General features: G+C 38.8%; 1 protein-coding gene across 1 annotated transcript in view; it reads right to left on the reverse strand.

Moving 5' to 3' along the window:
• Window positions 1-17,467, reverse strand: part of GADL1 (glutamate decarboxylase like 1) — a 476,825-nt gene that overhangs the window by 95,682 nt on the left and 363,676 nt on the right. The window contains exon 14 of the mRNA XM_040433316.1: window positions 16,028-16,120. Coding sequence (XP_040289250.1) covers window positions 16,028-16,120 — 93 coding nt within the window. The remainder of the gene's footprint in view (window positions 1-16,027; window positions 16,121-17,467) is intronic.

Genomic DNA, 17,467 nt, shown 5'->3' on the forward strand with positions numbered 1-17,467 from the left:
CTGTACTGTAATATACTTATTTATATATAGAATAATGAAGCAAATTCCATTATTCTATAGAAATGGTTGATGATTGCAAGTTGGAGTCCACTTAGGGATATGAAAAAAAAAAATTAAACATTTTTTTTTTAAGTTTGAAAAATATAAAAAAAATATAAAAATTCTAATAACCCCCTTTCCCCAAAATTAAAATAAAATGATCAATTTAAAAAATATATCATAATGGGCATCACCGCGTCAGAAAATGTCTGTACTATTAAAATATAAAAAAAGAAATGTATCCCATATCTTGAATGGTGTAACAAAAAAAAAAAGGACAATTTGCTGTGTTTTCATAATTACTTTACTTCCCAAATTTTTTTATAAAAGTGATCAAAAAAATGATACACACGCCATAGTATTAACAAAAACTACAGATCGTCTGGCAAAAAATTAGCCCCCACACATCTCCATACACTTAATTATAAAAAAATATTATAATGTTTATTAATATGTGTATTAATAATAAGGATTAATATGGAATGTGTTATATCTGGGTAACAAACAACAAATACTATTATGAATTCCAATAGACAGTAAATATACTGCACCATATTAGTTACGGTGCTGTATATTGAAAACTCAAGGAAAACTATTTTCTTGGTATTTGTACAACACATATACGGTTAAGTAAGGACACATTGACTTTTCTATTCTTCTCCCATTTTATTTAATTCAGTTACCTCATCTGCCACAGAATGTTTTAATGGCATCAAGCTGTGATAATGTGAGCAGTTCAGTTACCTCATGAAGGCAGATGGAAAAAATTGCATTTTTATAGTTTTAATACAATTACAACACCAGAGTGTGTTCTCCAGTTTCCTCGTGATCATGTTTGGAGAAGTATTATATTGCCTTAAAACTAGTTTGGCTTGGCTAAGTGTTTCCACTCATATCAGATCAGTGTTATTATTTTTATTTCTATATAAATTTGATTGGTTGCGTCTGAAAGGGGTCTTCCAAATAAGAACCACTCTATACATAAAACATGTAAGAGCTTTATATACATGAATATCCTGAGGCAATGTTGTAAAAAGCATGGGACATAATTCCTCCAAAACAGTGTAAGATACTGCTGCATTCCCCTTTTTTCTCTGTTTTCAGCCATGGCAGCGTGCACCTGCGCATTGGGAGGTGCTGATTAACCCCCTTTTCTTTGCAGATTTACAGCGCTGGAGATGTGGCACTCCAGTGAGTCGTGCACTCCTGATTAGCCTGTCTGCCCTATAGGCTGATTTTAATTAGTTTCAGTATAAAGCTGTGGCCTGCTCTCACTACATTCATTGGTAGCTGTCTGGCACATGGAAAGGTGTGGAGTGGGCTCAGCATGCATGTTGGTACCTGCATCCCTTGTAAGTAATGGAGGCTATTTTGGCACCAAAAATTGTAAAAGGCAGAGTGGACCCAGCATGCGGATCCAACACTCCCTGAACTTTATGGCGGACATTATGGCGCATAACAGGTAGTATTTAGTGTTAGGACCCGTCTAACAGAGATCGCCTTGACGTCCGGCAGACGGGCTCAGATGATTTTGCACAAAAAGCATTTGCCAAGCATCTCACTTTATAAATAAGCGTAGCATTAGCACTATAATATATTTTTTGTGACTATGTAATTATTGTACTTTATCTGGTTTGCAGGGTGCTGCTGCATACCCCCTTTTTTTTCCTCTGATTATAGGAGAGTATACTGTACTTTATTCCATAACTGCATCTGTGTGATAGTTATATAAAAGTATGGTTTCAGTGGAAGCAGAAATAGTAATAATGATAATGAGATGAAGATGCCACCTCATCAGGTATATAATTATATCTAAACTGCTCTACTCATTGAAGACAATCCCTATGGCGTGGAGTCCCACCAGGCATGAATTTTCCTAATTTGAGGGATTATAATTTGTCTTGCTTGAGTCACCATTTACTGTATTGGATTAATAAAAACTTGTATTATTCTAACCTACCCCTTGAGGAGGACTTTACCTCTCCATGGGATGTCAGGGTAATTGTCCATAATAAGATCTTCTTACCATCTTTCATTAAGAGCTCTTTGGTCTTTTGCGATACTATTCTAGAACGAAAGATCCTCTGCAAATATTTTGGCCTCTCATATCAAATTTCCAAGCATTTACCACTGTAGGGTAATCTGAGCTTTTTGCCTGGACATGCTAATAAATTGTTCAGAGTCTGGTCTGAAAGGGGTATTAAGGCATTGGGAGACCTGTTCCATCAAGTGGAACCACTCTGGGCTATTCCTCAGGTTTGGTTTGGCAGGGACTCACTTTTGCAACTTCAACAAAATAAGTCCTATTTCAAAAACTTACTTGGAGTGGGCCCCCAATGTCCTTGACTCCTTTATTTGTAGATCTCAATGACCTAGTGTATCCTTATTATACCAGGACCTATATGATAGATTTCTCACAATACATCCGGATAAGGTATTTAAAAAATGGGAGTCCATTTTGAACACTGGGGAGGTCAATCATCTGATAAAACAAGTGATATTAGCTATACAGTCACAAATAGTGAATGAAACATAGAGGGAAACACATTTAAAATTCTACACCAGGCTATTTACTCTTTAAATTTCCTAAGTAATTCAGATAAACCAAACCATTGATGGAGTGGCCATCATTTGCTCAAAAGTCCACTGGCCTATACCATAGATTGTGTTCCTGCCCTCGTTTGAAAAAATTCTGGTAGGAGATGGGTCAACCTATGGGTAAGGTTAGCACTTTCCGTGGCCCAATAGAGAACACTATGGTTCTCTTTCATTCAGGGTCTTTATCTAACGGACAAATTGGAGGCGCTCTGTCAAAACCTGCTAAAGGCCATACTGTCTTGATGGCAGTGAAGAAGTGCATCTTACAACATTGGCTCTTTCCTGTTGTCCTGGGAGTGGATTAAGTGGTGGCTCGGATGACCAGGGTACTATTCCTGGAAAGTCTGGAAATACTAAACCATCGAGAACAAATGACTAAGGTTTTTTTTCCCCCCATAAGTGGAGAACAGTTATTGAAACCTATCAAACTCGCACTGAAATTGGGGATTTTATGGCTCTTTTTTGTATTGCATTCTGGTATTTGAAGGAGGACTTGAAAGGGACATTGAGTGACCTAATTGTTGGGTTGAGGATTACTAGAAATTCTTAATAGTTGATGCTCGGTGGAGGATGGGGGCACTCAAGCTTCAATAAGGTTGGAACGGAGTAGGGAGGGCTAGGGTTATTTTATGTATTGTATGTTTTATTTTATTTTTTAAATATTCTTGGCAGGAGACTTTTGACTAGGCATGCTGTGGTCATTTTCAAGGACAAGTAATCTCCTACACATTTCTCTATTATTATTACTATGTGTAATTTGAGGCATAACTTTTTATTTTCTTGTTTAAATTTTGGTATTTTGTCATGAAACCATAATAAACAAATATTTAAAAGTTAAGAGTTTAATACCCAGTCTGCACATTGTCAATCTGCAGGCCAATGTTCCACAGAGACTAAAAGATCCTTTGCACAGGTCAACACAGCAGGCAATGCCCAGTTTGTTCCCAATAATTGCCTGCTCATCAGACGAGGTGAGGGCTGCATTTACATGCAGAAATCACCTCTACTGTACTGGGACAATGGATCGCTTCTGTATAGCTAATCTCAAAAAGAATCAAATTTGCTGCCCAAAAAAGATGACTTAGGTAACCTCATCACAGGGCAATTATGGGAATAAACATTTTAAGTAGATTGTCGGTGGATTTGCATGGATTTTTTTTATGGAATTTGACAGTATCACATCTGAATTTTAGAAAAAATCTGCTGTGTATGAATTTACTGAAAGATAAGCTCAGGTAATACTGCCAGTACTAATAAAACATTAATAATGATACAAAAAATAATGTTTGTAATAAAGTATACAATTAAATGGTATATCTGTACATTCTACAGTGTATCATTTCACAAACATGCCTGTCTACTTTATTTATGTTTTGTCTTATATACTAAATTTATTATTTTAGCTTATTTAAAGAATTGTAATGCAATCATGCACTGTAAGCTGTTGTGAGTGTCCTTAGAATCTGATGCACTAGATTTCAACACCATCTAGTGAGTAGATTAGGAAACTGCATGCATTTTTCATGTGTAGCTTGTAAACCGGTTTACCAATTATTCCTCTCTATGTTATCTTCTATGGAGGAAGAAATACATTTCCCATTCCCGAAGTAAATCAGTTATGTTATTCCTGCTTAAATAGGACAACAGTAATAATTGTATGAGGCATATTTTGACTCAGGATGAAATCTAGGATTTCCAGTTGTCATTATGGGGTACATGTACATTAGCATTTATATTTATACATTTTTTTTCTTATGTGGGATATGCAAAATAAAAAAATAAAATGTTTGCCATTTACCAATCATTAATAATGTATTCCCCATTATTTATATGGTGGCTATGCACACCATGTGGGGACATTTTTTATTATTGCATTCTACTTTTTTTTTTTTTTATATTTTTTTTTCAATATTTTTTTTTTATTAACAATTTTTAATAGTTTTTCCTCTTCAGCTTTCAGTTTCACTGCATCTGCATAGTATTGTTTCTCCTTTGCAGTAAATCCATCAGAGCAGCGCTCTGATGGCTCGATCTGTAGCAATTATTGTCTATTTCCCTGATAGCTCATAAACAGTTATATTTTTATCAAATAAATAAGAATTGTGAGCTTTTAATAAAATCAAGAAAAGTACTATAGATTGAACCATCAGAGCTGCTGTCTGATGGATTCACTAAGAAAGAGAACAAGAGTCTGCAGATGTAGTGAAGCTGAAAGTTGTAGAGGAAAATGTGTAGAAAATTTTTAATAAGGACCAATTGGAAAAATTATTTTTTAGCCCAAAATAAGTAAAATTTATTATCAAAATAATTGGCCCCAAAACTTGTCACTTATCTTCAGGGTAGGTAATAAGTATTTAATCAGTGACCCGATTGTTAGGAGTCTTAGGACCCCCACCGATCACAAGATTAGGGGTCTTTTGTCCCTTCATTCATATCTATGGGACTGGCTGAGCATTATTCTTGGTGTATTTTCAGCCGTCCCATAGAGAGGTATGGAACATCAATGCACATGCTTGCCAGCCACTCCATTCATATTGGGAGGGGAGACAAGACCCAACAGTTGGACCCCCCATCAATCAGACACAACTTGTGGATAAACTGTGAGTTTAAAGAGTGGAACAACCTCTTTCATTTTTCTGTATAAACAATTACAATTAAGGGGATACCACCAAGGAGCCTATGATTACATATCCATATTGCAGTCTGATAGAAGTGGCGGATAGGGTGAGAATGATGATGATAATGATTGTATATTGGAGAGGACTTGGGAGCCAGATTGTGGTGCTGAGGAGGAAGTAACATCAGTGGTGGCCATGATGGCGGCAATAAAGAGCAGAGGCAACATACAGCAAGAACCTCCGTAAAAAAAAACTAGCAAGGCCAGATTTACTTCTGATATGGTCAGCTCAAGAAGTAGTGGTGCCACTGATACTGTGGGTGCATACTCAAAATGTGCCTGAGCCAAACTTGGCTGCTGCTGTGTGTGAGAAACTCCTGTCTGCAGTTATTCTCCACAGTGCCGGAAGAAAAAAGCATTACCTTGTTCAAGATCTGCAGGATTAAAATAAGCTGTGGGCTTTCAAACACAAATAGAGCAGCATCACCACTTACTGTGGGAGAATAGAAGTGGGGCCAGCTCTCGAAAGAAGAGTGTCCTCCTTCTCTCGGTCTCCTTTGCTGCAGCCAGGCCGCATTCATGTGCAGTATAGTATCCTTGTCATCCTTAGTTAATGCTTCTCCCACTCAGATTACTCTTTCCCCTCCACCGCCTACTCTGCTTCGTTGTCAGCTATTAATAATAGAATGTGTGCCCAGGAAACAACTGTATAAGCCCAAATAGTGGATTCTGCTGCGTGCTCAGCCTCACTGGAAGATACCTAGCCAACAATATTTTTCCCAAAAAGCTATGCCTGCCTGGTGGCAACGTTCGCCGCGCCTTTCAATTCTCATTGTGGCAAGGTGCATTCAATGGTGGACACCTGGAGCAGCTGTTACAGGCAGGGACAGTATATGTCTTTCACTGCCTACTGCGTTAATGTTTTTTTGAGGCACTAGTGAGGCAGCACCAGAGCAAGAAGGTGAGGTGAGGTCCTACTAAAACCTCCACATTTGTGCTGGTCTGGTTACCACACCAGATGCTTATCCACCTTCTCCACTTTACATTCTCCTGTCCTCAACAGAACCTGGGCAGAGTGTTGCACCCACTCTCCCTGCCTCCTAACATCAGGGCCGGTGCAACCATATAGGCGAACTAGGCGTTCGCCTAGGGCGCCGGCCTGCTGGGGGCCCCCCTGGTGGGCGACAGGGCGAGCGACTCTTGAGCCGCCCCCAGCGCCGTTACAGGGGGGCCAGGAGGTTCTTAAATATGGCAGAGCAGGCATCTGCTTACCCTGATGGCAGGTGCCTGCTCTGCCAGTAAATTACCCAAGGAGAGGAGGCGGGTGGCAAGGGAGGCTGTTCTAGCAGCTCCCCACTCCTCCCTCATGCGCCCTCTGTGATGCCGGAATATGACGTCATTCTGACCCCAGCATACTAAACGGCGCACTGGAGGACTGATGAGCTGCACCACACTGGATCCCAGGGAGGTGAGTGTTTAACTGAGTGAGTCTCTGCCTGTGTATTTATGTCAGTGAGTGAGTGTATGTATGTCTGTCTTTCTGTCAGTAAATGTATGTGTGTCTGTCATTGAGTGTCTGTGTGTGTATGTCAGTGAGTGAGTGTATGTCAGTGAGTGTGGATGTCTGTCGGTCAGTAAGTGTCTGTGTGTTTGTCAGAAAGTATGTGTATGTTTGTCAGTGAGTATATGTGTGTGTTTGTCTGCCAGTGAGTGAGTGTCTGTCAGTGAGTGAGTGTGTGTCTGTCTGTCAGGGAGTGTATGTGTGTCTGTCAGTGAGTGTGTGTCTGTCTGTCTGTCAGGGAGTGTAAGTGTGTCTGTCAGTGAGTTTCTGTGAATGTCATTCAGTGAGTGTCTGAGTGTGTGTCTGTCTGTCAGTAAGTGTATGTTTGTCTGTCAGTGAGTGTATGTGTACGTCATTCAGTGAGTGAGTGCGTGTCTGTCTGTCAATGTGTGTGTGTCTGTCAGTGAGTGAGTGACATGAGGGGGCGGCAAAATGGATATTTGCCTAGGGCGGCCAAAATCCTTGCACTGGCCCTGCCTACCATACATGTAAAGTAAAGAGTTGCCATGCCATGCTAGAGTTAATTGGCCTGGGTGAGAGTAGCCACACAGCCAATCACTTGCTAAAGTGCATCAAGAAGCAAATATCCACTGACTGTCTCCTCAGTCCTCACCAACTCCAACTGGACATGGTGGTCAGTGACAATGGCAGGAACTTTGTGGCTACGCTGCATTTTAGGAAATTACCCAGTGACTATTTTCTGGCACAAGACCACCTGAGAAGAGAGCTTTTGTTGTTTGAGGTTTGCAGTGGCAGCTCATTAGAGATGCCTGTCCCATACTCAGCCCATTGAAGAGGCCAGTATGGACAACTGCAAAATCAACAATGTCACCTCCCTTATATCTTAGAGCAGGTGCTCACGCTGATGCAACAAGGGATAGTTGAATAAAAACAGCTTATGCTAGCCAACTTATGGCTGCTGGGGACCCATACGGAGAAAGGTACATGGAGGAGGAAGTGAAGGATGAAGATAAGGAGTTGCCACTGGAGTTGGAGAAGGGTAAGCCATTGGAGGAGAAGTCACTTGTGCTGACAATGACACCAACAATGATGAGCAAGCATCTCAGTGGATTTTCTGACATGCTGACGAGAATGACAAGCAGTATGCTTGCTTGCTTATGTTATGACAGGTGTATCCTTTCTATCAAGCAATCTGATGATTATTGAATAGCCATGCTTTTAGACCCTCGCTGTCAAAGCAAAATGGGGGAATACTTTCCCATTGCCAGGAGACACCTTGTATGCAGCTTGCCACAGTTTTTGGTGAGTAGAGGCCTGCCAACCACATGTCTGAAAGAGAGGCCCCTCTCTGCCCTTCAGAGAGTAACCCACCTCCTGCTTTCTCTGATACCACAAGCAGCAAAAACCAGTTCAGCATTATCAAACTGATGAAGAATTTTTTCCATGTGCCTTACTGCCTGGATATTCATGTTCAGTCCTACCTGGACACTGACCGTTCACTGGCCAATGCTATGTTCCCTTAAACTATAGGCTTCAGGGCAGCCAGTTTGGAACAGTCGCCAGTGGCCAAGTATGCTCTCTCTATACCGTCTTGACCAGCCTCCAATGCCATCTCAGAGAGGGTTTTGAGTGTAGCATGTGGCATTGTGATATCAAAATGCATGAGGCATGAATCCGTGGGGATTTTTACACACATCTGTCTGAGGTCAATGAATAGATATTCCCTTGCTGACGGTGCCCAATTATGCAACTGCTGCCGTCTGCCGGCCTACCATCATGTTCCATACTGTATGGATGCTTCTAACACTGCCTTCATGCCACTGCTGCTGTCTGCCTGCCTGCCTATTATCATGTAATATACGTATGGCTGCTGCAGCTGTCATCATCATGTCACTGCCACTGTCTGTGTGCCCACCATCGTATTCTGTACTGTACCGTATATCTGTTGCTGCCATCATGCCACTGCCGGTGTCTGCCTGCCTACCATCATGTTCCATACTATATGGTTGCTGTTGCTGCCATTATGCCACTGCTGTTGTCTGCCTGCCTATAACCATGTTTTGTACCGTACTATATAAATGCCACTGCCACAGTCTGCCTACCTACCATTATGTTCTGTAGCGTATGGCTGCTGTTGCCATCATGTTGCTGCCACTGTCTACCTGCCTACCATCATGTTCTGTTCCATTAAATCCACTCTTTTGTCTGACAATTAACATTTGTGCATGTATAAATATGGGCAAGCCCCTGTTAGAGCATAATTATTGGATGCTTATGCATAACAAGCCACTGTTTCTCATAACATTAACATGTGTGTGTATAAACAGTTGAAGACATCCACCCCTATTAAGACATACTGTAATTTTGGCATGCTTAGTGCCAACAAGCCACAGTACTTTTTCCATACCACTTTGTGTGTTTAAACACCATCTGCCCCCCATAAGGGTCAAGTCTGAATCAAAGTGTCATATACAATTTTCAGGCCAATTTGAGTATATTTGATTTGTGTAAAATCGATTTGAACACAAAACAATTTTTCAGTTCAGTTCTGGGCACCAGTCCATATAAAGGATTCTCTGCAGCTTGAAAAAGTACAGAATAGAGCGACTAAACTGATAAGTGGCATGGAGGGTCTTAGTTATGAAGAAAGATGAAAAGAATTACATTTATTTAGTCTTAAGAAGAGACGTCTAAGGGGAGACATGATTAACCTATACAAATATATAAACTGTCCATACAAAAAATTTGTGATGAGCAGGAGGTGCCATATTCGATTTCGATGAAATTCGCGAATATTCGCTTGAATATTCGTCTCATATTCGTCGAAATCGAATATTCGTCATTATTCTAGTTATCGCGATTAATATGCGATTTAAATAATCGCGTATTGCGATTTTAACTTAAGGTAACTTTCCTATTGGTTTGAAATCTAGAATTAGCGAAGATGACGAATATGACGAATGTATTCGTCATATTCCTCATAACGAAGATAACAAAGTATTCTCCATCTTCGTTTTAGCTACCTATTCGTCAACTTCGCTAATTCTAGCAATCAAATAGGAAAGTTGACTATAGAGACAGCTGTGTTTAATTCGCTATGCGATTATATTACTTTGCTTTTTTTTAAAATAAATAGAATAATTATAATAATTATCAAGTATTATAATTATTTTATTTATTTTAAAAAAAAGCAAAGTAATATAATCGCATAGCGAATTAAACACAGCTGTCTCTATAGTCAACCTTCCTATTTGATTGCTAGATTTAGCGAATTTGACGAATATGGAGCTAAAACGAAGATGGAGAATACTTTGTTATCTTCGTTTTGAGGAATATGACGAATACATTCGTCATATTCGTCATCTTCGCTAATTCTACCAAGCCAACCATAGTAAACCAGGTCTAAGTTGAAATCGCAATGCGATTACTTCAAGTTATATTAATCGCATTACGATTTTAACTTAATTCTCACATCCGACAGTACATTCTAGTATGGAGGCGTTCCCATGGTGATGGGGACGCTCCATGAGCACGGAAGTCGGCAGAAGCGGCAACGGGCACTGACTGGAGCAGCCAGGAAGCCAGGAATCCTCAGGACAGGTAAGAACTACTTTTGGGAAGTGGAAAAGAAAAAAATATAACAATAGAAAATAAAAAATAAAAAATATTCGAAATAGCGAATTTATAGTTCTATATTCGAAATATTTGCGAATTAGCGAAGAGCCGATATTTGATAAAAAATTTCGCTATTCGAATATTCGCGCTCAACACTACTAAAAATACGGTGAAAAACTGTTCCATGTCAAATGCCCTCAAAAGACAAGGGGGCGCTGCCTCTGACTGGAGAAGAAAAAGTTCAGTCTCGAGAAGTCAAAACTTTACTGTAATAACTGTGAATCTGTGGAATAGATGTGATCACGATGTGGTCGCAGCAGGAACAGTGGACATTTTTAAAAAGGGTTTAGATGAGTTCTTGAAAGTGAACAACATTAATGCTTATGAAAACGTGTAGAAATCTGAGTCTTATTTCCTTCTGGGATTCTCGTCCCCACCTATCCCTTGGTTGAACTTTAAGGATTTATGTCTTTTTTCAACCATATTAACTATGAAAATTCTATGAATCAGACACAAACCAAATTTCAAGAAGTTTGCTCATCTCTAGTCTAGAGATAAGTTACTATTCTTTTTACTGAAGTCAGTAGATTTTGAATGCTCCTGATCTCTCACCTCATACTTGTCTTTTTCAAGTGCTAGCTTTTGGTACTCAGATACTCCTAGAACTAACAATAATGCAGAATTACACAACAACCAAGTGGTTGCCGAAACAAAATATGGCATCAACACTGGCAGAAAACAAGGTATTAAAATAAAATTAATGATAGATGACAGAAACAAAATGAAAAGGGTCACATATGAAGGAGATGATCCAGCAATAGAGAAGATGTCAGATGAATATCAAACAGGTAGATAGCTGGTGAATGACATTGAACAGAAACATAACAATACTGAACTAAGTCTTATCTAAATTCAACCCAGTGATCAGCCAAGACAATACATCTCCTTAGCAACAGACAAATTGCAAACACAGTAAACATGCCAAACTCTGTGCAACTACAGATCCCAGAATACACAAACTACAGGGTGGGCCATTTATATGGATACACCTTAATAAAATGGGAATGGTTGGTGATATTAACTTCCTGTTTGTGGCACATTAGTATATGTGAGGGGGAAACTTTTCAAGATGGGTGGTGACCATGGTGGCCATTTTGAAGTCGGCCATTTTGAATCCAATTTTTGTTTTTTCAATAGGAAGAGTGGTTTTAACGTAACTTTATTCTTTCATGAGTTATTTACAAGTTTCTGACCACTTATAAAATGTGTTCAATGTGCTGCCCATTGTGTTGGATTGTCAATGCAACCCTCTTCTCCCACTCTTCACACACTGATAGCAACACCGCAGGAGAAATGCTAGCACAGGCTTCCAGTATCCGTAGTTTCAGGTGCTGCACATCTCGTATCATCTGAAGGCAATCGTCTATGCTGTGAAGATACGAGATGTGCAGCACCTGTGAAGAGTGGTAGAAGAGGGTTGCATTGACAATCCAACACAATGGGCGGCACATTGAACACATTTTATAAGTGGTCAGAAACTTGTAAATAACTCATGAAAGAATAAAGTTACATTAAAACCAAGCACACCATTGTTTTTCTTGTGAAATTCCCAATAAGTTTGATGTGTCACATGACCCTCTTCCTATTGTAAAAACAAAAGTTGGATTCAAAATGGCCAACTTCAAAATGGCCGCCATGGTCACCACCCATCTTGAAAAGTTTCCCCCCTCACATATACTAATGTGCCACAAACAGGAAGTTAATATCACCAACCATTCCCATTTTATTAAGGCGTATCCATATAAATGGCCCACCCTGTAGATCAAGAACAGTATAACAGAACCGGGGAGTAAATGCACATGGCATACACTATACTTTACCACTAAAATGGAATAAGGCCTGAATATATAAAATATATATAATCAGCAACTCCACCCAAATCAATAAGGCAAAGCTAGGCAACAAACAAACTCAGATACAAGGCAGTTCCATAGCAATTGTCCCAAAAAATTATTAGTAACTAGGTGAGACACCCTTGTTGCTTGTATGCTTGTAACATGTGTTGTATAATGCAGTCATTACCATAATTATATGGTTTATTACTGTATATTTATTTAAACACTAATATTGAGATTAAATTTGGTCCATGGGCAAAATCTGTATGGCGTTTCCATGCACTCTTCCTGCATATAGACACAGATGTCTATCTTAGATACTTTATCTTTTGTTATTTTATTTTCACTGCAATTGTTGCTGCTAAAAGTTTTTTCCCCTGTAATAGTTACTATATCACTGAGACTTTCTGGCACTAAGGAGACATTTTCTTGGAAGAAAGTAAATAAAGAATATGCCATTAGTCCTATTTTTAGGAGCAAAAAAGTACTACTATATTTCTGAAATAAAAAAAAATTCAATCTAAACTACCAGGTTTAGATCTTTAGAGTTCCTCAGGCAAAGCTATTTGACTTCCGAACAACACAATATTTTCTAAGGTGAATGCAGCACAAAGTTCAAAGAAAAAGCACATTTGATACAATTTGGAATCTTGTTTTTCCATTTCGTAGACAACTCTCTGCAAAATTAATATTTTAAAGGATAACTGACATATTTTTATTTATTTGCTAGTTTATTAGGACTAGGCATGTATACCTGAGTTAGTCTGTCAATGATTGCTAAAAGATCTGTAATTACCTTATAATAACAGCTTTCATTAATGTCTCCTGTCCCTTTCCACTGCTCCCTTAAAAGACCGTTGCTATGGCTCATCTGTCTCCGGCTAGAAAGACAGAGGGGTGGTCCTTCACACTGCATGCCTGCATTAGGCTTCAGAGTGAGGAGGCGTGTCTCTCAGTAATCCAATCTGATTGGTTGGCAGGAAGCTGATGGCTACAGCAAGTTTGTATGTGACCTAAGGGAATGCAGTTTTGGCCTCAGAGAACTGGCAGAGGAGCCATCTTGAGAAGATCCTCATAATGTAGGATTCAACATAGCTGTTATTAAGGGGAAAACTCAAGGAAAACAGTGGTAAGTGAAGAAACTAAGGATTGCTTTATGCATAATGCTGCTGCAGCAGTCACATATGCAAAATTTTTATTTTTTTTTGATGAAAACATGACAGTAATCCTTTAAATCCACATGATTTTCAGATACCAGATAAAAAATAAGGATATTCATTGTTCTTTGACCTAAGCATAAGGGACAGCTTGACAGTGATATTGATGGACAGTAATTACAGTATCCTGCCTATGTTTAGAGATTCAATAACATTAATGTGTGAAAGTTTGTTTTTTATATTACCCTGTTTTTAGTTAGCTAGATTATCTTTGTCTAAAAAAAAAAGTTTCACTATAAAAGTATAAATAATAATTTCTGGTGTGGCTCTTGTGATTCCAAGCCCCTTTTTTATTTCTGTTGAATTTTCAATGTTCTCTGCACATTGTGCTATAATAGTCTGAGACATTCCCTCTGTTCTAGGCTAGTCTACCAAGAGCAGGACACGTCTTATACTATCACAATGTGTATAGGGTAGTTATTGAAGCTGGTGACCATTTGACACAATAGAAGAGGGGGCTAGGAAATAGAAGAAGCACACCAGAAAATGTAAAAAAAAATATAGCACCAGGTATTTTAACTATGTATTTTTCATGACATTTTTATTTTGAACTCTAACATTTTTAATACTTTTATAGGTATGTAGGTAAGAGGAAAAAACCCTTTGATATATGTGGTGGCATTTTAATATTTTCAATATTTGCTTTGTTTTTAGGGTAATATAAGGATATTTTTTTTATTCCGCCCCCCCCCCTTCCTAATGTTTTAATAGAATATGACCCATCTATGTATGCATACAGTGATTTAGATTTATTTCACCCCTAGATAAGATAATATTCAGGTGTAATTGTATAGGCGTTGCTGCTGTAGATTCACCAAAATCCTATTTACTTTACATCTTATGGGGTCTTTGGAACAGGGTATGGAACAGTGCTGTTGTGCTGGCATCCTGTGAGAGCTGCTGCCCGGTTGTTCCTTGCAGGCTACTCACTCAAGCAGCCCTCCTCTGATCTGGTCACGCTTTTTCCTTGGCCAGTGGTGGTCTCGGCTGTCGGCACATGTAGTATCTTCTGCAGTCTGTGGCCTTACTTGTTGCAGGGATCTCCTGCTGTCCTATAGGTAGTAAACTCGCTCCCAGCCTCTTAAATGGCCAGTGAGTGCATGTCCAAATCCTTCCCCAGCCTATAGCTGGCCACCCCAGGGTATATAAGCCAACTTAACCAGTGGCAGGGTGCTTGAGTTTTAGTGTGTAGTATACCATTGAAGGTGTTATATCCTGTCTGACTGCCTGTGTACCAAACTCCTGCCTGACAACTGACTCTGACTACACTCCGCCTGTCCTGACCTTGCCTTTTCCTCATATTGCTCTTTAGTCACCTGACCCGACTTCAGTTGTGTCTTCTGGCTACGTTAGTGCTCCGCCTGCCCTGGCCTTATCCATATTCTGGCTATGCTTAATGCCTAGCCTCTTGGTGTTGTACACCAGTGTCTCCTTTCCCCATAGGTCAGCTGCCAACCACACCTGGACTATATCTGGAGGTAGTAGCCCTATCCCCTATCCCCTATCCAGATGTCTGTAAAGGGTTTAAAGGGTTAATACTGTGGGGCTCCTGGGATAAAGCTCTTAATATTAACTCAGTCAAACCAGTTAGTTGGTACAGTGGTATATAACAAGTGCATTGGTAAGACTGGTTCCTTTTAAGACTTTTGCACTACCTATAGATATGGGGGAATTTATTATGAGGGGAATAGTTGAAGTAAATTTTGCTTGAGTCTGTTTTGGAGTACTTTATGCCACATTTATCAAATGTCTCATGTTACTTGATAAATGTATCTTATTCTTAAATCTAAAACTTTTGTGTAGAAAAGCTACTCCAGTTTCCCTCCTCCACCCTCCTACTGGAGTAAGATTGCAGCTTTAAAAAAAATTAAAAATGCCCACTGATAAATCTGGAGTGAAACCACCAACCACACCACTTTCCCACCCATATTACAAAACCAACGTGAGTGGTGTAAAAATGTAAAACGTTGCAACATTTTTTTAGTGAGTGAAAAAAGTTTCAAAAGTGCTATTTGCGACTTTGTAGAGACAGAATTATGGAGTGAAGGAATGATATATCAAGGCGATGGTGTTCTTATAGTCATTTCCCTATGTAAGAAAACATGCCATACCTATATGACTGTGGCCCCAGAGAGCTTGACTCAAGTTCACAAAGAAGTTATTCAAAGAATAAACTATCACTTTTAGCTCTTTGCGTTTATTTACGTGAGCCTAACTTTAAAAAAAGATAAGATCAATTAAAACGCCAGTATTGAATTGAAAACCGCAAAAAAACAAAGATGCAACATCTTAAAAGAAAAGAATAACGAGCATACAGTGTACTGTAATACAACTAAAGCCACTGGTATTATTTTACTTCTTCTTTTCTTGCTTGCATTCACCCTCATTTACCACATGAGGGAGTCAGAAACTTAATAAGCATTAAACAATGGCTAATTTTCTGTTCAGTGTTTGTAAAGTTTAAATCTAAGCTAAAGAAAGGACAGACCTAATCCTTATCTATAGAACTCCATTTAATGCCTACCTGGTTCAGTCTTTGCCAATATTCTGGTCCCTTATTTTCTATTTTTCTTAAACTTGGCGGAATGTACCAAAAACAGATATTTGCATATTCTGGCTATAAAAGTAAGAAAAATACATAAAAAATACATGAAATGCAAACTAAAATAATGCATAAAAACAATGTTACTAACATGTACAAAATCTACATGTCTCTACAGAAGTTCTATGCTTATAGATATTTAATTCAGTTTTGGATCTTATATTCTTTATATTTGTTGAACGAATAGCAACATTTTGTGTTCTACTATATATATAACAGACTTTAGAGTGTTATTTATTTTATTAAAAGTTAGAATTCTGCAAATTTGCAATTTGTAAATAGTGAGAAAATGGAGGGAGCATAGATTGTTTATACAGTATGTGTGATGAATACATTTTTCAGTTATTTCATTATAATATTATAATTATGTTTCCTTTAAATATAGTTAATTTTCATTTTGTGTGAGAAATCTTAGTTTTGAGGTATATGACTGAGGTATATGGCTTTTCAACTCTGATGAAACCACACACATAATATTCAACCGTTATTAGAATTTTTCCCTTTATGACCAAGAGTGATTCAATAATAGAGCGGCCATAGGGAAATAAAATGGCCACTATTTCTCTTCCAGCCTTTTGCCTGCTATAGCTAAGGCACATGCATACAGGCTGCTGTAGACACAGGCTGAAAAGTCAACTTTGACACAATTATCTTGCTCTTTTATACAATACCCTCAGCTTATTACTATAGCATTATAATAGTAATGCCTCATGCACATGGCACATTACAGATATATGTTGAACAGAACTGTATTATGTCCCCTATAGAAATCTATGGGAGACATACAGAGTGTTTATCTCATGGATTCACACAGTATCATGAGGGGAAACCAACTATGGCACATTTGTAAATCACATATAATTCCTGAACAGCAAACATATAAAGGTGTATCAATGAAAGTGTTCAGTGACGTTACATAATTGATGATTTGGGAAAAAAACATATATAAAAAACATATCGTATTCATATAATATCAAATATGGACACTGCAAGATAAAGTGACAAAGTGCATACAACAAATAAAATATAATGTACAATACATTACATGAAAGCCATGTAAGTGCAGAATTAAATTCATCTGTATCACATACATGTGTAATCAGTGCATATACGTCATCAGTGCACAAGTAAGTAGAAGGAGAGGACATATTCGTACCTGGATGAACGATGGCGCCCACATACACCATTGCGCAATTTGGCGCGTTCAGAAATTACCATCGCGCATGCTCCGGCTGCATTACATCATCAAACAGGGCTGGATGGAAGAGCGCATGCGCCGCATGGTCGCCATCCTCACCCATTGACTATCGGCAAGAAAAAGAGGCACAAGCGCGTCACAGCTCCTTCTACAAATGCCGCCAA

The sequence above is a fragment of the Bufo bufo genome, chromosome 5, assembly GCF_905171765.1.
Source record: "Bufo bufo chromosome 5, aBufBuf1.1, whole genome shotgun sequence".
Classification (NCBI taxonomy): domain Eukaryota; kingdom Metazoa; phylum Chordata; class Amphibia; order Anura; family Bufonidae; genus Bufo; species Bufo bufo.